The sequence below is a fragment of the Oryza sativa genome, chromosome 3 (assembly GCF_034140825.1).
Source record: "Oryza sativa Japonica Group chromosome 3, ASM3414082v1".
In the NCBI taxonomy this organism is placed as follows: domain Eukaryota; kingdom Viridiplantae; phylum Streptophyta; class Magnoliopsida; order Poales; family Poaceae; genus Oryza; species Oryza sativa.
The window spans coordinates 23,040,892-23,066,280 of NC_089037.1; the positions used below are offsets into that span (position 1 = coordinate 23,040,892).

At 54.1% G+C, this 25,389-nt stretch overlaps 3 protein-coding genes across 4 annotated transcripts; 1 reads left to right on the plus strand and 2 right to left on the minus strand.

The window, feature by feature from the left end:
• Window positions 1-1,792: 1,792 nt before the first annotated feature.
• Window positions 1,793-18,756, minus strand: LOC4333375 (factor of DNA methylation 5). Of its 2 annotated transcripts, XM_015773863.3 has the most exons (8): window positions 18,568-18,756; window positions 18,390-18,451; window positions 16,788-17,700; window positions 16,422-16,603; window positions 16,236-16,325; window positions 3,088-3,294; window positions 2,662-2,702; window positions 1,793-2,228 (listed from the first exon to the last, which is right to left on the minus strand). In XM_015773863.3, exons 3-8 carry the CDS (start codon window positions 17,677-17,679, stop codon window positions 2,222-2,224), a joined length of 1,419 nt encoding a protein of 472 aa, XP_015629349.1. In that variant the 5' UTR covers window positions 17,680-17,700; window positions 18,390-18,451; window positions 18,568-18,756; the 3' UTR covers window positions 1,793-2,221. The 2 variants fall into 2 exon arrangements, with proteins under 2 accessions (XP_015629349.1, XP_015629347.1); XM_015773861.3 differs by lacking the exon at window positions 2,662-2,702.
• Window positions 11,206-14,747, minus strand: LOC107280254 (uncharacterized). Its single transcript, XM_015773864.3, has one exon. The coding sequence runs from the start codon at window positions 14,525-14,527 to the stop codon at window positions 11,351-11,353; it is 3,177 nt and encodes a 1,058-aa protein (XP_015629350.2). The 5' UTR covers window positions 14,528-14,747; the 3' UTR covers window positions 11,206-11,350.
• Window positions 18,757-21,242: 2,486 nt separating the features above from the next.
• Window positions 21,243-24,760, plus strand: LOC9266875 (uncharacterized). The gene is given in 4 exon segments (XM_015773400.3): window positions 21,243-21,771; window positions 22,154-23,733; window positions 23,736-24,188; window positions 24,348-24,760. Coding segments are annotated over 3 exon segments (1,503 nt in total). The 5' UTR covers window positions 21,243-21,771; window positions 22,154-22,689; the 3' UTR covers window positions 24,354-24,760.
• Window positions 24,761-25,389: the final 629 nt, after the last annotated feature.

A 25,389-nucleotide genomic window follows, 5' to 3' on the forward strand; every position in this document is an offset into this window, starting at 1 on the left:
GGATCCACTCTCACCGATGCTTTTCATACTCGCAATGGAACCGCTACATCAGATTTTCAAAGCAGCTGAAGAAGCTTCTCTCTTGGCAAAGATAGACCCAAGGCGTAGTAGATTCCGATGTTCTCTCTACGCGGATGATGTGGCTTTATTCATCACTCCATCTGAGAATGATCTGATAGCGGTTAAACGCATTCTTTAGACTTTTGCACAGATCAGTGGGTTACATACAAACCCGGGCAAAACTGAGATTTACCTTATTGCTTGCAACAACTTAGACCTCGGCAATCTCCTTTCTTCTTTCATGGGAAACCTAAAGACTTTCCCTTGCAACTATCTTGGCCTTCCTCTGCATACAAAGAAACTGAGAAAAATTGATTTGCAACCTCTCTTAGACAAGGTTGGAGCAAGGATACCAGGATGGAAGGGACGCTTTTTCACGTCAGCAGGGAGAGATGTCTTAGTAAAATCAACTCTTTCAGCAACACCAATTTATCATTTTACCTGCTGCCATAGATGAAATGGGTGTTTAAAAGAATTGATCGTTACAGGAGAGCTTTTCTTTGGAAAGGTGACGACCCGGAGAAGGTTAGTGCAGGCAGCAGCCTTGTCAACTGGCAACAAGTTTGCAAACCCAAAGACTTGGGCGGTCTTGGCATTCTAAATTTGGAAAAGTTTGCTAGGGCCCTGAGGTTACGTTGGCTCTGGTACAATTGGAAGGAGGACCAAAAGCCATGGGCAAATATGGATCTTCCATGCGATGAGATGGATAGGTGCCTTTTCAAAGCTGGAACGAAGATAACTGTTGGAAATGGTATCAAAATATCTTTCTGGAATGATAACTGGAAGGATGGACAATCGCCAAAGGATATAGCACCAGCAATCTATCGATTAGCAAAAAGAAAGTCAAACAGTTTAAAGAAGGAATTAGAGGACAATCACTGGCTTGCAATGCTCCACCCGATCACTTCTTTAGTGGAAATTGAAGAATTAATTCAACTGGGAGGTTTGTTACAAAACGTTAATCTAGTTGCTGGACAAACTGATGACATTTCCTGGAGATGGACAGCGAATGGACAATATTCAGCAAAAAGTGCATACCTTGCACAGTTCCAAGGATCCAATGCTTTAATTGAATTTACACCTTTGTGGAGCGCGTTTGCGGAACCAAAACATCATTTCTTTGGATGGCTTATCCTTCATCAACGAACTCTCACTGCTGAAAATTTGCTTCGACGTCACTGGCCATGTGATTGGATATGTAGTTTGTGCAATAGTGCCTTTGAAGATGCAGCCCACCTTGCAAAAGAATGCCCTTTCACAGTGACCGTGTGGACGCAGATTTGTATTTGGATGAATTTTCAGCTTCCTCAACATCATTTGCAAGGAAATCTATCAGACTGGTGGAGCAGTTTCTGCACTATTTCGCCAAGACAAAACAGGAACAAGGTTCTGGGAGCTCTCATCACAACATGGTGGAACGTTTGGCTAGAGCGAAACAGAAGAATTTTTCAACAGATTTCAAAGAATGAACTCCAAGTCGCCATTCTGGTGAAGGAAAATATCGACCTAATTGAGCAATCTAGGATCTGACCCCATCATGATCCCCTTTTTAAAGATGTTTCTCAATACTTTATGTTCTAGCTGATGCTCCTTCCCTCCCCAACCCTATGTTCACAGGATTCTTGTTTGTACTTTAACTAAACTTTTATTCCTTCTAATATATCCAGCAAATCTCCTGCCGTCTTTAAGTTTCAAAAAAAAAAAAGAAATGAACTTTCATAACATCACAGAGTAGCATCTAAATCATTAACATTACTGTATTTTGCGAATATTCATATAGCCTCAACTCTCAAATGTGCACTACAATGTCGCCAGTAGAGACAGACAATGTCTGGGAGATATGAATACTTGCTTCACTAATAGGCAGCCTCATCCAACTACATGTCAGGGGACGAATTCTACAGATAACGATACCACGAGCAGGGTCCAGATCTCACTCAGGTGTTTCTCTTCTTGTGCGTCTTCCACTGCTTCAGCAAGTAACTTGCTGCCTCTGGCATAGGGGCACTCCGGTTCTGCTTGAAGTTCCACAGCTCAGGGACAGGATACATGCCACTGGGATTGTATTCATTCATTTCAACAAGGGCCTTAACGACAACGTTGCAAGCCTCATCCCCATATTGCGCCCTCAAAGCCTGCAGCTTCCCATCATCTTCCTTGATTATTTCCTGAATCATTGGATAAAAAAATTTCAGCACAGATTAGCTGTAGAACAATGGCTACCTTTTTGTAATAAATAAATTATTACTATGTACATATTTGATATTGGACTAATAAATCTCATCTGGCATCTAGTTTTTGCCAACGGTAAATAATTATACAGAGCAAAAATTGTTTCAGTTCAGACATGTAACATTCAGAAATATTGTTACTATATAATACAGGAGTATGAATTATGTATGCAAAGTTAACATTGTAACTTAATCTCATGCATCCACAGTGATAATTGACGAATTACAAATAATGTTGCTAAAATTGGAAGTTCATCCCCATTCATTATATAGCAGCAAACACAGATCCAGAGTGAAGAAAGCTCAAGCTAAAATATTAACAGTAAACTCCAAGGTAATAGTTATGTGAAGTATGAACCGGTATTTTAACCTTCTCTTTTGTTCCTCAAAAATCCTGCTTGAATGATTTTCCTGAAAATGATACCATACACAAAAGCTATATTTTAAAGTCTAAAGGAGAGTGTACTGCCCTCCCCTGTTCCTCAAAGGCAGAATTCAGCTATTCAATATTCAGTAGCAACTAACATTCTTCTTTTTTTCAGGGGAAGTAGAAAAGTAGCAGCATACAAAGTAGCCACCATACGTACCATTTTAATCAGAAGAGTTCAGTAATAATTAATTACGAGAAAATAATTTACAGAATATAATTTATCAAATGCTACAGAAGTAACCTCACTATTGGAATAAGAGGCCAAGTAAGCAATCTAATGCTTATTGTCGTCAGAAAATTATGGTAATAATTTTAGAATACATACACAAAGGCATAATTATAGGGTACGATTATGGGAATGCATACCTTTGTCTGTCCAGCAGTCTCGATAACTTTGAAAGGATGCCATTCTGGTTTTGTTATCTCATCTTCCCATTTTGAACAAACAAGTGCCAATTTCATCTTATTATTTGGCATTTTATTTTTGCATGCATTATAAAAGGCCTTCTGATCAAGCTCACCCATTCTCTTCACACCTATAATGGATCGAACTCCTGCCATTTTTTCTAATCCCTGCACAGCAAGTGAATGGTCCTCGGAAAAGGATGAGCGGATAGCCGGATACATGAATTATGACAATCATAGGTTCATAGCAAAGTAATAGCGATAAAACGTATACATTTATCAGTTCTTTCTTGGCCTTTCTTGGCCTCTTTCAGCTCATCAATGGTCCTTTGATTCTTAATAATCAGGGCCTGGTTAAGAGAATCCATGGACTCCATGTCATCATCTTTTTCTTCCAGCTTTGTACGCAACTCATCAAGTTCCTTCAATGTTCCATCTTCCTCAGATCCCATCATTTTCATTACCTCTATCTTTCCTCTCAACTGTTCTTTTTCCAGCTCAAGTTTTTGTCTCCAATCCAACTCGAGTTCTAACTCGACTTGTGTCGGTGACATGGGGCCGGGGGTATCGTGACTAGAGGCTTGGGTAGCCGCGATCACTCACGTGGCCCGACCCCCTCGGGGGGGTCGGGCCCGACGGTGACGTGGCCACCCCTCTCTCTGTCTCCCCGAGGGGTCAGGCCGCTCCCGTTTCGGCCCCGAGGACTGGGGCACCCCGACCCCTGTGGTGTTGGCGCCACGTGTGTGGGTCAGATGAGCACAGCGGCGCTCACCTAACCGCATTTATAGCGGGTTAGACGAGCGCGCCACGCCGCATTCAATGCGGCGCAGCGCATGCTTATCCGGTCTGTGACCAGTCGCGGTATGTGACCGGTCACAGACCGGTCAGATCGCGGGTTAGGTGGCAACAGGCGGCCTGTCGCACGCCTCGTCCCGTCCCGTCGGAATGATGAGAGCTTCCTGGCTCTCGTCTCTAGCCGGAGCTGGCGTGCTGACTCCTGGAGTTGGTATGTCAGTCCCGGTCAGATCCATTCCAGGCTTCAGCGCAAGCATGGCAAGAAAGTCGCTGGCCATTGAATGAAGGTTGAAACGGGCGTCCACCGGGAGAGCTGACGAGCGGAGCAGGAGGCGTGTGTACTGCTTGTCAGAGGTCATTTCCGGCTGTAGATGAGCCCTAATTGTAAAAAGCATGTTTCTTTTCTTAGGCAGCTAGAGGCCCATGTGGTGACCCCTAACCAGATAAAAAAAAGGAGGCCCAGGCCTAAGAGGGGGGAAGAAGGCAGGCCACTGGATCGAAGAGCCTGAACTCTCTCTCGCTCTCGAGCTCTCTGGCTCTGGAGCTCTCTGCATTCCTTCATACACAGATCCACCAGAACACAGGAGTAGGGTATTACGCTTCTTAGCGGCCCGAACCTGTCTACGTCACCCGTGTCTTGTGCGCTTCTTCTCGCTGACATTCCTCAGATCGAGGGCGAAGAACCTCACTTAGCGCCCCCGGCCGAACCGGCAAAGGGGGGCCTGCGCGGTCTCCCGGTGAGGAGCCCCACGCTCCGTCATCTGGCGCGCCAGGTAGGGGGCGCGCGTGTCTTTCGAAGCCCTCGTCCTCTTTCGTGTGCGCCAAGCTTCGCCCGCTCAGCCCAATGGCCGAACGGGCAGTGGCGCACAACCTCTCTCCGAAAGCTAGCGGTGACGACGGGGAGCAGAACCCGCGCCGTCGGGCTCGCACCCCACCGTCCCCCTCTCGCCGAAATCCTGGGCGGGGGGAGGCGCTCAGGGAGGTCGGAGGATCCGCGACTTCGCCACTCGCGGGCGACGGGGGAGGACGGCGAGACGGGGCACGTCGCCGCCTCGTCTACGGCGATGGCGGCACGCCCCAGGGCGCGCTCCAGGCTGCGGGCGCGCTCCTGTGTCACCCACCCGTCGTCCCCGATCCAGAGACTCCAGCCCGACGTTGGCTGGATGACGTGGCCGACTTGGTCATGACGGCGCAGCAGCGACTAGGCGCCGGCGGGCGGTCCTCCGCCACCGAGGCCTCTGGCGCTGCCGCCGCCAGCTCCAAGTCGTCGAGGCGGAGGGCGCGGCGAGCGGCGGCCGTTACCCGCCGTTCGTCCGCCATTCCCTCGTCAACGCCTCCAACCCAAGAAGATGTGTGTGGGGGGCCGGATGCCCGCCTCGATATCGAGCGCCGGCGCGACGCTCGTCACGCCGCCCACGCAACGGAGGGCGCTTCCTCGTCCGGAGCGCCACTTCGGTCCGGGCACGGGGGCCGGCCCCCCGTGTCCCCGGTTGGCGGTGCCGGCTGTCGAGCCTTTGTGGCGAGCCTTCGGAACGTCCGTTGGCCCCCAAGGTTCCGGCCCACCATCACCGAAAAATACGACGGAAACGTCAACCCCGCCGAGTTTCTCCAGATCTACACGACCGGGATCGAGGCCACCGGGGGTGACGACAGGGTCATGGCGAATTTCTTCCCCATGGCCCTGAAGGGTCAGGCGCGGGGTTGGCTAATGAACTTGCCACCCGCGTCGGTCCACTCTTGGGAGGATTTGTGCCAACAGTTCACCACGAACTTCCAGGGCACATATCCGCGCCCAGGCGAAGAAGCGGACCTGCATGCGGTACAGCGAAGGGACGATGAGTCTCTTCGCTCGTACATTCAGCGGTTCTGTCAAGTCCGCAACACCATACCGTGCATCCCCGCACACGCGGTGATCTACGCGTTCAGGGGGGGCGTGCGGCACAACCGCATGCTCGAGAAGATCGCCTCCAAGGAGCCCCAGACCACCGCGCAGCTTTTTGAGCTCGCGGACCATGTGGCTCGCAAGGAGGAGGCCTGGACATGGAACTCCTCCGGTTCTGGTGTGGCAGCTCCGGCCGCCCCCGGGTCCGCCGCTCGGTCAGGGCGGCGGGACAGGAGGAGGAAGAAGGGGTCGGCCCGTTCCGACGACGAGGGTCATGTCCTCGCCGTCGAGGGCGCTTCGCGGGCCCCCCGAAGGGGGAGGCCTGCGAGCGACAAAAAGAAGGAGGCCGACGCTCCCAGCAGGGAGCGACCGACCGGCAAGTGGTGTACCATGCACAACACCTCCCTCCACGACCTCGCGGACTGCCGCGCGGTCAAAAGTTTGGCTGAGCGGACGAGGAAGTGGGAGGAGGAGAAGAGGCAGGAGCGCCGTGATGGCAAGACCCCGGCAGCTCCTGCCGACAACCGGCGAGGTGAGGCCAAGCAGAAGGCCACCACCGAGGACATCGACGATGGCGACGATGACCTGGGGTTCCAGGAGCCTGAGGCCACCGTCGCCACCGTCGATGGGGGAGCGTGCGCTCACGCTTCTCGCCGGAGCCTCAAGGCCATGAAGCGAGAGCTTCTGGCCGCGGCCCCTACCCATGAGGCGACGCGGCGGGCGCGGTGGTCGGAGGTTGCCCTCACCTTCGACCAGACCGACCACCCGCCGTGCGTTGCCCGGGGAGGACAGATCGCGATGGTGGTTTCCCCCACCGTTTGCAATGTGAAGTTGGGGCGTGTCCTCATAGACGGGGGTGCAGCCCTCAACATCCTTTCCCCCGCAGCCTTTGGCGCCATCAAGGCCCCGGGGATGGTGCTCTGGCCGTCCCAGCCAATCATCGGTGTGACGCCGGGGCACACCTGGCCGCTGGGTCATATCGACCTCCCGGTCACCTTCGGTGGTTCCGCCAACTTCCGCATGGAGCGGGTGGACTTCGATGTGGCGGACCTTAGTCTGCCCTACAACGCGGTCCTGGGGAGGCCCGCGTTGGTGAAGTTCATGGCGGCGGTCCACTACGCCTATCTCCAGATGAAGATGCCGGGCCCCGGTGGCCCCATCACCGTCCATGGCGACCTCAAAGTCGCGCTTGCTTGTATGGAGCAGCGCGCGGACCACCTTGCCGCGGCGTCCAAGCCCGCGGGTGGCGACGAGAGGCTCAGCACCTCCGTCCCGGCCGCCCCAAGGCAGAGGATGGTCACGTGCGACGAGGTCCCAGTCAAGGAGGTTGCCCTGGGCGACGGCCCGTCCAAGACCACATGAATCGGTGGTCTTCTGGACGACAAATAGGAAGACGCGCTCGTCTCCTTCCTGCGGGCAAACGCCGACGTCTTCGCCTGGAGATCGGCGGACATGCCCGGGGTCCCCAGGGAGGTGATTGAGCACCGTCTCGCCGTGCGGCCGGGCGCAAGGCCGGTCCGGCAGAAAGTGCGGCGGCAGGCCCCGGAACGTCAAGCCTTCATCCGCGAGGAGGTGGCGCGACTTCTGGAGGCCGGATTCATCCGTGAGGTCATCCATCCGGAGTGGCTGGCGAATCCGGTCGTCGTTCCCAAGGCAAACGGCAAGCTTCGGATGTGCATCGACTACACCGACCTTAACAAGGCATGTCCTAAGGACCCTTACCCCCTGCCACGCATAGATCAGATTGTCGACTCCACCGCGGGGTGCGACCTTTTGTGTTTTCTAGATGCATACTCTGGTTATCATCAGATTCGCATGGATAGGGAGGATGAGGAAAAAACTGCATTCATTACCCCCATAGGAACTTATTGTTATACGACAATGCCTTTCGGGTTAAAGAATGCAGGTCCTACTTTTCAACGTACTACTCGAATTTCTTTGGGTAGCCAGATAGGACGCAATGTTGAGGCCTATGTTGATGACTTGGTTGTGAAGACGTGCAACCAAGAGACCTTACTCTCGGATCTAGCGGAAACTTTCGAAAGTCTCCGCTCCGCCCGCATAAAGCTGAACCCCGATAAGTGGGTGTTCGGCGTGCCTGCGGGCAAGCTTCTCGGGTTCTTGGTCTCTGCCCGAGGCATCGAGGCCAACCCCGAGAAGATAAGTGCTATAGAGCGGATGCGCCCCCCAGCAAGCTTAGGGATGTGCAGTGCGTCACCGGCTGCATGGCCGCCCTAAGTCGGTTCATATCAAGGCTGGGAGAGAAGGCACTACCCCTATTTAAGCTCCTCAAACGCTCCGGGCCGTTTACCTGGACGGAGGAGGCTGAGCGGGCCTTCACTCAGTTGAAAGCGTACCTCAGTTCTCCCCCAGTCCTGGTCGCCCCGGAGCCAGATGAGCCGTTGCTACTCTACCTGGCGGCAACCCCGCAGGTGCTCAGCGCGGCGTTGGTCGTGGAGCGCGACGAGGACAACCCTCACTCCGTGCATCCCCACCCTGTGTCGACTCGACCCGGGAGAGAGCAGGGAGGAGAGGCCCCCGAGCCGAACGGCGGCCCGAGGCCCCCGACGGCCGGAGCTGGCCCTCCGCCTGCTTGTCCGACGGTGCCAGGCGCCCCCGACCCCCAGGATGGCCCCGGGGCCACCGCGGGAAGGCCGCGCCTGTCGCCCTCTGACCCCGAGGTCGTCGGCACAGAAGCCGAGTGCGCCCCGCGTGGCCTCTCGGACGAAGAGCGCCGTGGAAATGCGGCCCCTGGCGAAGAGGATCGGCCCCGCCGAAAGGTGCAGCGGCCCGTCTACTTCGTTAGCGAGGCCCTCCGGGACGCCAAGACCCGATACCCCCAGGCCCAGAAGATGCTTTACGCTATTCTGATGGCTTCGAGGAAGTTGCGCCATTATTTCCAGGCGCATCGGGTCACGGTGGTTACGTCTTACCCCCTCGGCCAAATCTTGCATAACCGAGAGGGTACTGGGCGGGTGGTGAGATGGACAATCGAACTCTCTGAATTCGATTTGCGCTTTGAATCACGCCACGCGATCAAGAGCCAGGCCCTCGCCGACTTTGTGGCGGAGTGGACCCCAGCTCCCGAGCCCGTCTCCGCCCCCGAGGCCAGCTCGGGCCCCTCGCAGCTGCCCCACACCGCCTACTGGGTGATGCAGTTCGACGGCTCCCTGTCTCTTCAGGGCGCCGGTGCGGGGGTCACGATGACCTCGCCGAGTGGAGACGTCCTCAGATACCTGGTCCGCCTCGACTTTCGGGCGACCAACAATATGGCGGAGTACGAGGGACTCCTTGCGGGACTCAGAGTGGCAGCTGGACTGGGGATCCGCCGCCTCCTGGTGTTAGGCGACTCCCAGTTGGTCGTTAACCAGGTCTGTAAGGAGTACCAGTGCTCTGACCCGCAGATGGACGCTTACGTGCGCCAGGTTCGGCGTATGGAGCGCCATTTTGACGGGATAGAGCTTCGGCACGTGCCCAGGCGGGATAACGCGGTCGCCGACGAACTCTCAAGGCTCGCTTCTTCGCGAGCCCAGACCCCACCGGGCGTCTTTGAAGAAAGGCTTGCCCAGCCGTCGGCGCGACCCGACCCCCTAGGGGAGACGGACGCGCCTGAACGGCCCCCGAGGCCCGTCGGAGTCCAGGCCTCGGGACCCGAGGGGAGCGCTCCCAGCTCCCCTAGATTGATTGCTTGGATCACTGAGATCCAGGCGTACCTCGTAGATAAGACTCTACCCGAGGACCGCGAAGGGAGTGAACGCGTCCGGCGCATCTCCAAGCGCTACGTGCTGGTGGAAGGGACCCTCTATCGGCGCGCGGCTAACGGAGTCCTCCTGAAGTGCATTCCTCGGGAACAAGGCGTCGAGCTTCTCGCCGATGTCCATGAAGGCGAGTGCGGAGCCCACTCCGCCTCACGCACCTTGGTTGGCAAGGCCTTTCGCCAGGGTTTCTATTGGCCGACGGCTCTCAACGATGCGGTCGACCTAGTCCGGCGGTGCAAGGCGTGCCAGTTCCACGCCAGGCAAACCCATCAGCTGGCCCAGGCCCTGCAGACCATACCTCTTTCGTGGCCGTTTGCTGTCTGGGGCTTCGATATCCTGGGTCCGTTCAGGCGGGCCCCGGGCGGGTTTGAGTATCTGTATGTCACTGTCGACAAGTTCACTAAGTGGCCCCAGGCTTATCCGGTCATCAAGATCGATAAGCACTCCGCGCTTAAATTCATCAGGGGCATCACTGCTCGGTTTGGGGTGCCTAACCGTATCATTACGGATAACGGCACCCAGTTCACTAGTGAGCTCTTCGGTGACTACTGCGAAGACATGGGCATCAAGCTCTGCTTCGCCTCCCCCGCCCACCCCAGAAGCAATGGCCAAGTGGAGCGCGCCAACGCGGAAATCCTCAAGGGCCTCAAAACCAAGACCTTCAACATCCTCAAGAAGCACGGCGACTCGTGGATCGAGGAGCTGCCAGCGGTGCTCTGGGCGAACCGAACCACGCCAAGCCGAGCAACCGGGGAAACGCCTTTCTTCCTCGTCTACGGCGCGGAGGCGGTCCTCCCATCTGAGCTCACCCTGAGGTCCCCTCGGGTCACCATGTATTGCGAGGCTGATCAAGATCAGCTTCGCCGAGACGACCTCGACTACTTGGAAGAACGAAGGCGGCGCGCGGCCCTCCGAGCCGCGCGCTACCAGCAGAGCCTGCGGCGCTACCATCAGCGCCACGTCCGGGCCCGATCACTCTGCGTCGACGACCTCGTCCTACGCCGCGTCCAAACGCGTGCTGGACTGAGCAAGCTCTCACCAATGTGGGAGGGTCCGTATCGAGTGATCGGCGTCCCCCGGCCGGGCTCCGTTCGGCTGGCCACGGGCGACGGCACAGAGCTGCCTAACCCGTGGAACATCGAGCACCTTCGTCGCTTCTACCCCTAGTGGGGGTCGGGTGTCATGTCTCGGGCTCGGGCCAACCCCGCACCCCCCCCCGGGCGTGCAGGGTTGGCCGGGGGCTACCACATGCATATACTCACCTCTTTTCTCTCCCGTATTTCAATAAAAGCATTTTTCGATTTCCTGAGGACTGTGCCTATGCCATCGTTTCCTTTTGAAGAATCTTGGCTTGAATTAGCATGCTCGTGCTCGACCCTGCCCTCGGTGGCCCGGGCCGGCTAAAATCGCCAAACGGGGCCCAGAACCGAGCCGTGCCCCGGGGCGTGGTGAACTCCGGGGGGGAATCGGCAAAGGCCCACAATCGGGTCATCTATAACCCTCGGTCACCATGCTCCTGGCCTGGCCAGTCTCGACACGCGGATCTCCCCAGGCACTAGCCCCGACCCGCGCCGCTTGAGGTTGGGACCTGGGCACGAGCCCTCGTTCAAGCCAAGACACAGAAGGACCGCGGCACAGACCATCCTCGTCTCATACACATAACAAACATAACTGACGTAGAAATTTCCTCTTTATTTGATTACAGATTAAATCAGTCTATACAAGAAGGGGGCCCGAAGGCCTCGGAAGAAGAAGGAGAAGTTATTAAGATTGGCGGGGGCCTGGGGGCTCACTCCGGCGCCCCCGGGCCGTCGGCCTCGTCGCCGCTGTCGTCCGCACCGTCGTCACCGCCCTCCTCGTCGGAGTCGAGCGCGAACGCGAGCCGAGGGGCCGTACCCTCGAAGCTGTGGACGATGTAGTCGGCGGCGTCCCGGACCCGCGCGCGCGCGCCATCCTCGGTTCCGGGAGGGAACTCTTCCAGCGCTGCCCACGGGGAGAAGTCAGGGTCCCTGGCCTGGTAGCTTGCCAGTACGAGCTCCACCGCCCCCCGGGCGAGGTCCCTCGAGGATGACTTGATCGTCTCCTCGAGCTCCTCGGGGAGCCGCTGGAGGGCCCCGGCCATCTCTGAGAGGCACTGGGCGAGGCCCCCCTGGTTGGCGGCGTACTTCGCGTGCCGCCCGCCCCAGAGACCCGCCTGCCGCCCGGCGCGGTCTAGACGGGAGACGGCGTCCCGAAGCATGCCGGGCCCTACCTCACTCGCCAAGCGGAGGGCCTCGACCTCCCCGGCGGACGAGTCCAGCGCGCCCTGCAGCTTGGCGATGGTGTGTTCGGCGGCTGCGAGGCGGGCGGCTAGGTCGCCGTGGCCCGCGGCCGCCCCGCCGCTGTGCGCTCTCGCGTCCAGCTCCTTCGCCCGCGCCTCGAGCTCAGCGGCCCGCTGATCCAGTGCGGCCCTCTCGGCGCGGGCGCCTTCCAGTTTGCGGCGTGCCTGCTCCTCCCGCGCTGCCTCGCGGAGGAACAGGCTGTCCGCCAGCCGCTGCGCCGCGGCCTCGGCCTCCTCGAGAGCTCGCTCCCGTTCGGTGAGCGCGTCCTCGTGGAGGCGGAGTGCGGACTCCTCTTCGGCGCAGGCGGCCTCGTGCGACGCCAGTGTTGCCTCCCGGGTGGCGACGGCGGCCTCGCGGTCCGCCAGGTCTCTCTCCTTCACGTCCAGGGCGCGGGCACGCTCCTCCAGCGCCGTGGCGCGAACCTCAAGGGCCTCTTCGCGCTGGCGGGACGCCGCCTCTTTCTCCGCCGCCCGCCGTTCCCGTGCAGCGGCGGCATCAAGGACTCCCCGGGCGGCGTCGAGCTTCTCCTCTAGCTCCGCCGCCCGGCTCCCGTATTGGAGGCGGAGGTCGTCCCGCGCCTCGTCGAGCACGGCGGTGGCGATGAGGGCAGTCTCCCGCTCCTCCTCCACCTCCCTAGCGATCTCCACCAGCTCCCTACGACGGGCCTCGAGCTGTGAGGTGTGCCGGTGGTGCGCCTTGCGGCCAGCCTCCACCATGGCCTCCACCGAGCGCCGCCCCTCCTCGACGCGCGCCCACGCCGTGTCGAGCTCCGCCCGCTCCGCCTGCAGGGCCTCCATCTGGGCACTTAACCCGTCCAGCACCGTGCTGTTCGCGGCGGCCAAGGCCTGTAGGAAGGGCTCCACGCTCAGTGGGGCAGCGGAAGACGTGCCGGACTCGGGGGCGTCCCTCGAAGCTGGCTCGTCCCAAGTGTCGCCCGAGGGGTCGGGCCCGAGCGGCACGCCCGCGGCCTCGTCGTGGGTGGCCTCGGAAGTTGTCGTCCCCTCGGGCGGAGTCGGGTCGGGGGTTTGGCAGGCCGCCTGGCGTGCGCGCGCCGCCTCTGCCTCCCGGACGGACTCCCCGGCCCGGCGGAGTCTGGCCTCCTCCCGAGCGGCCTTCTCAGCCTGGCGAACCCGGACGGCCTCCTGGGCAGCCTCCTCGGCTTCCCGGAGGCGGTCCGCGGCTTCTCGCCGGTCAGCTTCCCGCCTCCGGGCCTCCGCTGTCGCCGTCTCCTCGGCCTCAGACCGGCCGGACTTGGAATGGCGGGGGGGGGGCGCGACGGGATCTCGCTGAGGCAGAAGAAAAACCAGAAGACAAAAAGAAACGGGTGAGTGAAAACTCGCCTTGGGAGATGGGAGAATAAATACGGCCGCGGTGGGCGCGGGGACGAACCTGCGGGGAGGTCGGCTAAACGACCACCTCGGGGGCGAGATGAGGTTCCCCCGGCATGGCACGATCCCCCCCATCTTGCGGAGCCGTTTCTTCTTTCGCTCCCCCTCGGGCTGCGGCGTCGGCACGGCACCCTCCGGGCGTCTGCTGCTGGCACGCACCGCCCCGCCCCCTCGGGGAGGAGATGGGGGAGGGGTGCCCTCCTGCTTCCTCTTCCCCCGGGCGTCGGCAGGGCGGCTGCCCCCCGGGCCCCCGTCGCGGGGCCCAGAAGCACGACCCCCTCCCGGGGTAGATTGTTCCCCCCTGCGGCTCCCGCCCTCGCCGTCGTGGCCTCGGGGGGCCCGCTCCCTCGATGCCCCGACCTCCTGCATGATGGTCAGGATGTTGGCGCGCTCTGGATCGCAGCAGAGGGGGAGGACCCCTTGGGGGATGAGGGATGCCTCCACGGAGCTGAGATTCAGCACCCGTTGGACCACCATCCTGAAGTCCTCAGGGTCCCATTTGCGCCCCTGGTGGGTCCTCATGATGTCCTCGGGCCCGGTGTACTCCCAGGCGCCCCGGGCGCGCCGCTGAAGCGGCGCGATCCGGCGACGAAGGTAGTCGCCGAACACCATGGCCCCCGTGAGCCCCTGGGATCGCAGACCCGCCAGGCGGTCAAGAACGGCGTCGTAGCCGTCTCCCAGATCTACCGCCGCCCGCCAGCTGGAGGCCTGCGCCGGAGGCTGGCTCGGAAGTCGGAGGCGCGCTTCGTCGGCGAGGGGGGTGTAGAACCAATCGCTCTTCCAGTCGTCCCACTTTTTGCGAAGGACGCAGGGAATGTAGCGGTTCAGCACCTGCCCCCGCGGCTGGAAGTAGCAGCCACCGACTTCCGTCGGCGGCGACACCGGCTGTACGGTGAAGAACCACCGGAACAGCCGGAGAGATGGGCGCACCCCGATAAACATCTCGCACAAGTGCGCAAAGATGGCCAACGTTATTATCGCGTTGGGGGTGAGGTGCGCCATCTGGAGATCATAAAACTCCAGAATATCCATGAAAAAAATAGAGAATGGCGGGACCAGCCCCGCCATTGCGAAAGAGAGGAAGAAGACGGACCGCCCCGGGTAGTGTGGCGCCAGGCGTCCCTCGCCCAGCGCGACCACCTCCTGGCCGGTGGCAGATTCCGGCATGAATCGGCGCGGCAGCCCGGCCTGCCTCTCGCTCAAGATGCGGGAAGGCGGCAGCACGCTACCCTCGAGCGGTGCGGAGCCCCGTGCCATGACGCCGGCGGAGGAGGAGCTTGAGAGCGAGCGAGTATGGCAAGGGTAGGGCGCAGGAAACGGAGAGTCAGAACACAAGTGGCGAAGGCAAGGGGAAGAGTGGCGAGAGGAAGGAAACAAATCCCTTCCTTGGCGTCTTTGTACCCTTGCCAACGCTATGCTCGGCTCCTCGCTTCCCGCGCCCACTACCTCGCCCCTTCGTTTCTCGCGCCCACGCCTCCACTAACCCCACTCGCCCGTTTGCGGCGCACGCGGCAGATGTGCGCCCGTGGCGTTTGAGATGGGGTAGATCGTGCGCGCATTAACCGCGTTCGCCAACCGTGAAAAACGCCATCATCATGTCCCCAGGCGAAACAAACCGACTCGTACCGATTCGCGCGCTGCTCGAGTAATGTAGCGGTCTTGAAGAGGCCGCCCATTATTGTCGATCGGTTTCTCCCTTGCCGATGCGCGCGATTTGCGACCGTTGGGTTTCTGCCCACCTGTGGGGACCGGCCCCACCTGTCACCGGGCCTAAGGAGTGGCATCACGCCCGAGCGCCTCCCTCGAGGGGGGCGGTTGCCCTGGCGTGATGCCGGGGGCTACTGTCGGTGACATGGGGCCGGGGGTATCGTGACTAGAGGCTTGGGTAGCCGCGATCACTCACGTGGCCCGACCCCCTCGACGGTGACGTGGCCACCCCTCCCTCTGTCTCCCCGAGGGGTCGGGCCGCTCCCGTTTCGGCCCCGAGGGCTGGGGCACCCCGACCCCCTGTGGTGTTGGCGCCACGTGTGTGGGTCAGATGAGCACAGCGGCGCTCACCTAACCGCATTTATAGCGGGTTAGACGAGCGCGCCACGCCGCATTCAATGCGGCGCAGCGCATGCTTATCCGGTCTATGACCAGTCGCGGTATGTGACCGGTCACAGACCGGTCAGATCGCGGGTTAGGTGGCAACAGGCGGCCTGTCGCACGCCTCGCCCCGTCCCGTCGGAATGATGAGAGCTTCCTGGCTCTCGTCTCTAGCCGGAGCTGGCGTGCTGACTCCTGGAGTTGGTATGTCAGTCCCGGTCAGATCCATTCCAGGCTTCAGCGCAAGCATGGCAAGAAAGTCGCTGGCCATTGAATGAAGGTTGAAACGGGCGTCCACCGGGAGAGCTGACGAGCGGAGCAGGAGGTGTGTGTACTGCTTGTCAGAGGTCATTTCCGGCTGTAGATGAGCCCTCATTGTAAAAAGCATGTTTCTTTTCTTAAGCAGCTAGAGGCCCATGTGGTGACCCCTAACCAGATAAAAAAAAGGAGGCCCAGGCCTAAGAGGGGGGAAGAAGGCGGGCCACTGGATCGAAGAGTCTGAACTCTCTCTCGCTCTCGAGCTCTCTGGCTCTGGAGCTCTCTGCATTCCTTCATACACAGATCCACCAGAACATAGGAGTAGGGTATTACGCTTCTTAGCGGCCCGAACCTGTCTACGTCGCCCGTGTCTTATGCGCTTCTTCTCGCTGACATTCCTCAGATCGAGGGCGAAGAACCTCACTTAGCGCCGCCGGCCGAACCGGCAAAGGGGGGCCTGCGCGGTCTCCCGGTGAGGAGCCCCACGCTCCGTCAACTTGAGGAGCCCCACGCTCCGTCAACTTGCTTCCTCAAAGCCTCTTCTTTCTCTTGCTGCAAAATTCAGTCTGTGATAATGTATTTTCTCCAGGAAGAGAGAGAAAAATGTGGAAATAAATACCTTGTGTTTCTCAACAAGCCGCAAAAGCTCTTCATCTGCCTCCTTCTGCTTTAGATTTGCTAAATTAAGAAGCTCATTCTCCTTTGCATTCTATGAGAGTTTTGAACAACATAAATATACATCAAGATCAAGCAATAGTGACAACAACATAAATAATTCATATTCCTCGAAAAGATCTAGAAATACCTTTTCTTTCTCTGCTACGAGTTTTCCTCTGTCAATATTAGTATTTGTAGCCAAATAATTAAGTTCCTTACATCTCCGGTCAATTTCATGTTTCTTAGCCTGCAGTTCTTCATACAGATTTAGGTTTTCATCAATTATTCTCTTTGAATCTTTGCAAGCATGCTGCTGCAGTTCTATTATATCTGGTCACAAAGAGGAAAAAGGCAAACCCAGAAAATACAGTGAGTACATGCTAACACTATACGGCAAAAGGACAGTGACTTATACAGATCGTACCTTACACATTTAAGAAAACAAGTAGGATATTTTATACTTTGCCCTATGCTATAAAAAAATTAAACATGACCAAGATATATATGTACGTACTTCTATTATGTTCTTCAAACAATTGATCTTTCTCTTCCATCATCCTTTCAAGTTTTAGGCCATTTTGGTTGTTCATAAGCTTCAACTCTTCTAAGTATTTGTTCTTCTCTTCGATTTGGCAAGCATAATGACCCACATGCCTGCCCATTTTTCGCTGGCCTTCATGTTCCAGATCACATACACCTTTAAGCTCTCCATTTTTCCTCAAGTACTTTCCCGTTGGCTCAAGAGAGTTATAGTCATCACTTCTTGCAACCCACCCAAAAAGATCATCTCTTCTACAGTTTATTTTGTTCCAATCAGTTTTACCATACCTCTCCACATTGAAATGCTTTTCAAAAGCCAATGCATCCTTCATTCCATTCCAGTTTTCAGCAAACTTCACGATAGCATAATCTGCATTGTCTGTTGAATTCCAAAGGATAGTTACTTGGAGTGGTTTGAATCGTGAGAATTGTGCTCTTAGCCTCTCCTCGCTTTCCCCAACAAATCCTTTCCCTTTCAACTCAGTTGGCAGATTAACCAGTATACCCATCCATGGCCATACATACTTCTCTTCACTCCCAGGAGGTTGATGCTCAACGGTAGCAAGTTGTGGTGATGATTCCAGTGAGCCAGCTAGATCAACCTTCAGATAGCGAGCAAGTGCTAGGTGTGTCGCCTTAACCTTCGCCTTGCGCTTCGAAGCAGCCCCTACTCCTGAGGCATGCTGCAGAAGATCCTTGGAGCTGTAATCCTGCTTCTTCTTCCCTGGGCAGAATGGGCAACGAAATGTGTTGTTGCCATGCTTCACTTTCACTTTTTCGGCTCTCAGTTGATTATAAGTCTTTTCCTCGTGCACACCAATATCTGAATCACTAACATCAGATTCTTCTGAAGAGCTATGGTCCATTGGAGGCAAAGGAAGAATGCCCTGAGGATGAATATACACATGCAGAACAAAAAGGAGAGCAGGAGGAAGTCAGCGTGTTATCAACTCGGGGGGCGAAAATTGGTAATATGAAAAATAATGTAACTAGTTACATAGTACTACAGAATGGAAAGATAGCTATTAATTTAATTTCAATCATTTTCGCCCATCAATGCTAAGGTAGCTCCAAAAAATTGATAGCTGAGCTGAGTTCATTTATGTGCTTGCCTATTTGGAAGAAGCATCGATTTTGTTTGGTATGTAAAATTAGTGACATTGAACAGTCAGATAGTCCAAGAAGCCATTCAAAATGTTCATTAGTAAAGGAAAAATGCTACATATTTCTACCATGATCAGCGCAGCATAAAGCAAAAAAGAATCATGCATATACTACGGTACATAAATTTCAAAAATAAACTACGGTACATAAAAAAAATTGGTGAAACTCTTTTCTCATATTACTGCTCGAAAGGAGAACTCCGTACAAATCGAATTGGTTGGGTACACAAGCACGATAATAGAACATGTCATCAATCGACAAGATAAGCCAACCAAGAACATAAAAAGACAACGCAGAAGAAGAATCCCAACTCCCCAACTGGTTCTACTCTTTTTCCCAGTTTACTTTTTTCTTTTTTTTCTTGACAAACAACTGGCTCTGCAACGAGTTGAGGTGAGAAGTAACAACTTACCACAACAATTCTCGCGGAGATCGACACTCGACCAAGCAGATGAAAACAATCTCAATCCATGCCTAAAGATCAAAAGTATATATAAAAAATAGGCATCAGGTTAGGGTTTTTCCCCTCGCAAAACCCCAACAACTCCCAGGCCAAGCAAAAAAAAAAGGGAAAAGAATGCAATGCGAACCTCCGCGGAGCTTCTTGCGCTGTCCTGGATCGCTGCTCCGCTCCTCCGAGCCTCCGAGCGATGGATCCCCCCTCTCCCTCACTCTCTCTTATTATTACTGCACAGGTAGAGTGGGTGAAAATCGAAAATGAATTCGGATGCGATCGAGAAGGTGAGGAGGAGGAGGATCGCCAAGAATGGAAACGCGACGCGGGCCCGCATGGCGTTGGGGGGTGTTGGCATTTTGTCTTTCAAAGGAAAGTTGAGATCTGGACCGTCGGTTGGACAGCCGACGGCTGGGATTCGGCGAACCCCGTGATGCTTATCCAACCCACGAGACCAGCAGAGTACTCGTACGGCTATGTTCGGGAGGCAACCTCCCGACATTGAAAACAAAGCACGTTATTACAATGAGATTAATTACGTCTACAAAACTTGAAAATAAATTAATATGATTTTTTAAAGCAACTTTCGTATAGAATTTTTTTGCAAAAAATACACTGTTTAGCAATTTGAAAAAACATGCGCGTGGAAAACAAGATAAGTGAGTTGGGAAAGAGGGAAAAAGAACACATAGCAGCAACAGCTGAGGAAGAAGAAAGGGTGGAGTGTGAGACCAGCGCCGTGAGAGTTACTACTCCGTAGTAAATACTCCCTCTATTTATTTTTTTTATGTTAGGTGAGAAAGAGGTACTCCAGTAACAAACCATTTTCATGTAGACGGGTGGAAATCGTAAATGAGGAATAAAAAGACAGTGGTGGTAGCGGATCCAACATAAAATTTTAAATTCTAGAATCTACAAGGCACTGTAAAGAAAATTATGTTGTAGATTAGAATTTATTCAAAGCATTTTTGAAATTTAGACTGGATTTTTATAGGCCCGATTGTGAAATGAGTGTCAGGCATTGTGAGAAAAATACGTCAAAGAATTGTGCATCTTTGCATTAAAACTTTGAAAATAAGTAAAGTATTACAAAATTATAGCCCTGAGAGACTATACTTATAAAAAAAACACTACGCCATGTGCCCACACCACCACAACACCTTGAGAAACGCAAGGCCACGACCAAGAATCTCCAAAACGACGTCTCAAAAATATTGCGATATTAAAAACGCCACCATCGTCTATCCCAAAAGAATAATGTTTTCACCTAGGGGAACCAATAAAAGAGGGGGAGGGAGGCACTTCGACAACACCATCAAGAGGGTTGCGACATCTAAAGACATCTCCGGTGTGACCCAAGAATTGTGCTGAGTTTCGCCTAGAACCAGCCTGCGCCCCTTTTGCCGCTACCTCACCAACCACCAGCTTTGTCAACACGTGACCGCCATTGTAGTGACTCCCTCCCATTGGCTGGTCTCCATACGATCGTCCCGCTACCAGCACGACCACGACCACTCAATGCCACATGTTGGTGCGACCATAGCCATGACCAAACTTGTGACCAACCACGGCTGTACTACAACGACTAATTAGCATTTCTCACATGCCACCACCTCCAACGAGGGAGAGGTGACCACCACTGCTCACCACTATGCGTCGGTGGCCTCGTTCTTCCTCTCCTGCTGCCTTCACCGTCTCGCCATAGAGCTCCCCACAACTAGGTAAATCGCCCAAGAAGGGGAGGAGCTCCAAGGAGATGAGGATGCATCGGAGACAGAGGGCGACCCGCCGTCATCACTGCCTGCGATAGTGGTGTTGTGCGGCCAAATCCAAGCTCGGGCCCCCAGATCCAGTGGCTACTCCACCAGCCAACACTTGCTACACCGCCACAAGTACAGGTCAGCGCGCATCTAACGGCTCAGGGCTCTTTGTCATAAATTATATAGAACAAAAACTTAGTGAAGCACTAACTAAAACTAATTAGAAGGCATGGACAGTTTGGTTTTATGCGTTTATGTGTTGCTCAATAAAATCACAACTCAATAGCTCACGCTTGTTTGCTTGCGCGTCTTGCATGTCGGCTCTGCGCTCGAGCCACGTTTGTTTTCTCTGCTTGCTTTAGTGGCCCACAAATTCCTAATAACTAGGTGATTCACCGTGTTTTGCTGCGAAAATTACTAAGCAATTTTCAAGAAAATAGAACATATCTACTTTCTTGTATATACATATATTTCTATTAGCATATGTATATAAAATTGATTGAATGATGGTTGGAATAGTAAATATGATCTGATATCTTGATTGTATTTTTTTCCAATTGACTACTTGATTAAATATATAGCATTTATATGGGGTGGTGATTAATGGTGTTGTTTAAGGGGACTTTTATCTAACGGTTAATACTGGAAAGACTTGTCGATCCAACGGTTGAAACTATTTTGATGACGTGGCTAAATGTGGTGCATGTTTGTGGTCACTTATATATAGAAAGTATAGATCAGTGGTTAAATATGCTGGCCAATAGGGCCCAGCGGTTAGGAGGTAATCCGCAAGGCCCACGACGACTCCGTGAGGGCTTGTGAGCTCAGGACATGGAGCGCGCTGCTCGCCAGACCCTACCACTCGCGCTAGAGCCTTCACTCGGCCATCACAGCTCAGCTCAGCTCAGTGCTATGGGATCTCATTGAGAAGATTGGCTGTCGAACACAGCCTACGTATATGTGATGTTTTTAGTATGACAAAATACAATATTATAATTCTGGGTGGCTATAGTCAGAATAAAAGAAAGAGAAGCAAACTAACGCTAAACTTAGGTTGTGAAATGGGGTCTCTCAGCCCCGACACCCACCCATTCGCCGGCGTGCGACGGCGGCCACCAGATCCCCTGTTGCTCGTCTACCACTCTCCTCCCCCATCCTTGAGCGCTTCTCCTCTAGCTCTTCCCCACCTCCCCAATCCCTGCCCCAGTTGAGCGTTCCTTTTCCCTCGTTGGAAGATGGTGAGATCTTTGTTCCAGAGAGTTTAGATCTTGCTGCTCTGTCCCCGAAGAGAGCCGTCACCCTGCGTGACATTGCTGCCGTCTCCTTGGATAGGGTTCCTCCTAGCCCTTCTATGGCTGAGCGAGGAAAATCTGCTGCCCAATCACGCTTGGTTTTTTCAAATTTCCCTGAGCAGATGGCGCCAAAAGAGGCCAGATCTACAGCACTGAATCGAGATCCTCCCAGCAGCCCTGCTTTGCTAGTCCTCTCGAGTAAAGATTGTCCTCTTTACTCTGCCGTACTGAAGAACGACGCACAACCACCCGCGGCTCAACTCGTCCAGTTGCATCCGCCATCTCCGAGTAAGATTTTGCAATCTATTGCCCCTTCTTTCGATGGACCAAAATGTGACAGTCAACTACTTCCTGCTAGTCAACGTAAGCTGCAGGGGTGCCTTAGGCCCTGTTTAGATGGGACTAAAACTTTTAAGTCCCTATCACATCGGATGTTTGAAAATTAATTATAAATATTAAACGTAGACTATTAATAAAACCCATCAATAATCTTGGACTAATTCGCGAGATGAATGTATTGAGCCTAATTAATACATGATTAGCCTATGTGATGCTACAGTAAACATTCTCTAATTATGGATTAATTAGGCTTAAAAAAATTGTCTCGCGAATTAGCTTTCATTTATATAATTAGTTTTGTAAATAGTCTATATTTAATACTCTAAATTAGTGTTTAAATACAGGGACTAAAGTTAAGTCTCTGGATCCAAACACCACCTTAATCCGCCGCTCCTTGGCCAAGTTCCAAGACAGCAGAGGCAGATCCGGGGGAAAGGGAGCAATCAAGCTTTGCAGCATCGCCTACACTTCCCAGATCATACAGAGCAGCTAGAAGTTAAGGCATGGCAGGTTGTCAAACCAAAGTACTAGTAGAGGAAATGTGATGTAACAAATCCTACCGTCTTCAAGCCCGCCAACAACTTGCAGGAATAGCATTCAAGGAAGTTGCGTTACCTTAATCACATAAGAGGTAAATGCTTCCGTTGTCTGAGTTCAAAGCACAAGGTGCAGGATTGCAGAGAGCCTCTCCGTTGCTGGTTTTGTTTTGGTTTTGGCCACCAATCCACAACCTGCAAGTCGAGGCTCTATAAATCCCAGAAACAGCAAGCTGATGCACCCAACTCGCTTGACTTCCCACCCCTCCCAGCCAGCAGAAATAAACCCCCTGAAGCTCCCTTGGTTCCCAACATCTCTACCCCGCCCGACATGGCTGGCGTCCCTAGTGACCTGGTCTCAAGGCCAGAATTGAGCTACTGCATGGTGGCTGGTACTGTCGAAGTCGAGAGGCTCCATGTGCTTTACACGGTGCGCTCGGTGGTGGCCTGGACAGGTGAAGGGCAACATGTTGATCTCAACACCATTGCAGATGATGTCCACTCGGCTTACCGCATTCATCGCAACGACATCCAAGTCACCAAGTACCATCTGGAAAATTTCTTCCTCACGTTCACCATCCATGGTGATAGGGAGGCAGTCCTGCAGGAGCCAAGGTTGGTGACCAGAAGTGGACGGGAGTACTTCTTCCGGCCATGGGATGAGAAGAAGAATGCAGAAGCAGCGGATATCATTGAAGGTGTCCCAATGCACGCACGAACAGAGGATTCAGTGGCCAAGCTCATTGGTCCTTGGTGCTCGGTGCACTACATTGAAGAAGACACGCGTCGCCGCAACTACAATCGCACCTTTGATGTCTGGGTGTGGACGTCGGACCCAAGCTCCATCCCGAAGGTTTTGCGTCTCACTGTCACTAGACCAGATGAAGAAGGTCACCCGATGAACACTCCTTTTCCTGATCTTGAACCAGAGCAGCCAGCACCAAGGGAGCCGAAGAAGGGTCTTACTTATCCGGTCATCATCCACGTCGACTAGGTCCAAGACCAGGCTGCGCGGCATTACAGGGGCTACCAATGGCGATACGGGGAGGTCGACAATGCAGCAAGGGCACGGATGGTCTCCAGGCCGCTTGAGCCCTGCAGGGCTCTTACAGCGCCTGAGAGACGTTCGGATGATGAAGATGACCACGGCGATGTCTGCTCAAGAAGGAGGCATAGAAGCAGATCTCTCTGGGACCAGCTTGGTGGTCGCTCCTCCAGTAGGAGCAGGGAGCCGGAGTGCCAAGGGAGCAGAAGGTACAATGAGGAAAACAGAGGAAGACAGAGGATGCGTGAAGAGGATATCAACATAAGTCACAGCCGGAACCTCTCTCGTTCAGTGGAGCCTGGAGAGACGAGGATTAGAAGACAATCTGCGTGACAGCTGATCAGCGAGGCTCTCCCTCAGCGCCTGCTATTCAAGCTCCAACAAAGGTCACCTCTCCTTGCAAGCCACATAGATGCAATAGAAGCGAGAGTCCTGACGCAGGCTACACGCCTGACCTCTCCATCACTCCAGTTGTTTCTTCCTCACCTGATTGGGTTCCATTCATGCATGTCTCGGGTGCTGTTCTCGATCTGCTGGAGAAACACCTGGACCCAATGGTTCATGAAGCTGAGATGGCTCACTCCATGTACTCCCCTGACACTACTATCCCACGCCCTGTTTCCCCTGTCTTTATCCTTTCAGCTGCAGGGCAAGGCTCTCAGGCGACAACTAGAGGAAAAGGGGAGCAGACTGCTGATGTTTTCTTTGCTGAACTCTCGACGCCGGTGCTGCAGCCTCTGTTGCCGGTGCCTGGACACAAACAGCACCGCCCTTGTCGCAACAAGGTGACAATCTCTGCACATCGTCACAGCGCACGCCTAGCTACCAAAGCTAGATGAAACACAAAACTAGAAACAATTGCACAGGAGATTCTTGCAAATAAGTTTGGTGTTCTTGATGATAACAAACGTCTTGACACCCAAATTAAAAATCTTTACTTGCAGCAGTAGAAGAAGCCTCTTTCTCCTGCAGCTGTGAAGACCATCGCAGCCCTGGTCGAGAAAGGTGGCTGCAAATCAGTCCGCCTGCGTGGAGGAAGGAAGCTGGCGGCTGTCTCGCCGGCGTGAAGAACCTCCCACAGTGAAACAGTTGTGCTTCGCTGACCATGCAGTGGAGAAGATATTCCATCCCAATGGAAGCTCTCAGCACGCTGTCTCTTTGTGTTTCTACCAAATGTTTTTGGCTATGTTTCGGAGACAGTCGTCTATGCCTTCCTCCACCAATTTTTCTCCTAAAAACTGCATGTATCTCCAGTAGATGTGTCTTTTGCTTATGTCTCAACAATCATGTTTCATCCTGTATTGGAACATAAGAGGGCTCAACAATCCAGCAAAGAAAGACAGTGTTAAGTTGCTAATTGATGATATGAAAGGTTCAATCGTGTGCCTGCAGGAAACAAAACTATAAGTAGTTTCAGATTCTGTGGTGCTCAGAACTCTAGGTAGTCGTTTTGTCTCTGAGTTTGCTTTCCTCCCAGCAATTGGAACCAGAGGCAGTATGCTGCTGGCCTGTGATGACAATTTTTTTAGCCTCTCAGATGTAGTTCTTTAGCAGTATAGCCTTTCGGCAACAATCACAATGAAAATGGAATCGATATCTTGGTCAATCACAGTGGTATATGGGCCTCAATTAGAAGAGCAAAAAATTGAATTCCTGGAGGAACTTCAAGAACTAGAAGCAAACATGAGACCGGCTTAGTTGTTAATTGGTGATTTCAACCTAATCTACAAAGCTGCTTACAAGAACAATGATCGTTTGTATCGAAGAATGATGCAGCGTTTTAAGGGTGCAATTGACAGATTGTGTATAAAATAACTAAACCGGAAGACGTTTTACTTGGGCAAGGGATGGGACAAACCCTACACAAACTAAAATTGACAGAGCCTTCTGTACACCTGATTGGGATACCCTATTTGGCATGGCCCACATGTCTGGTCTTTCCTCTTCATGCTCAGACCATGCGCCCTTGTTCATCGTGGGCTGTGA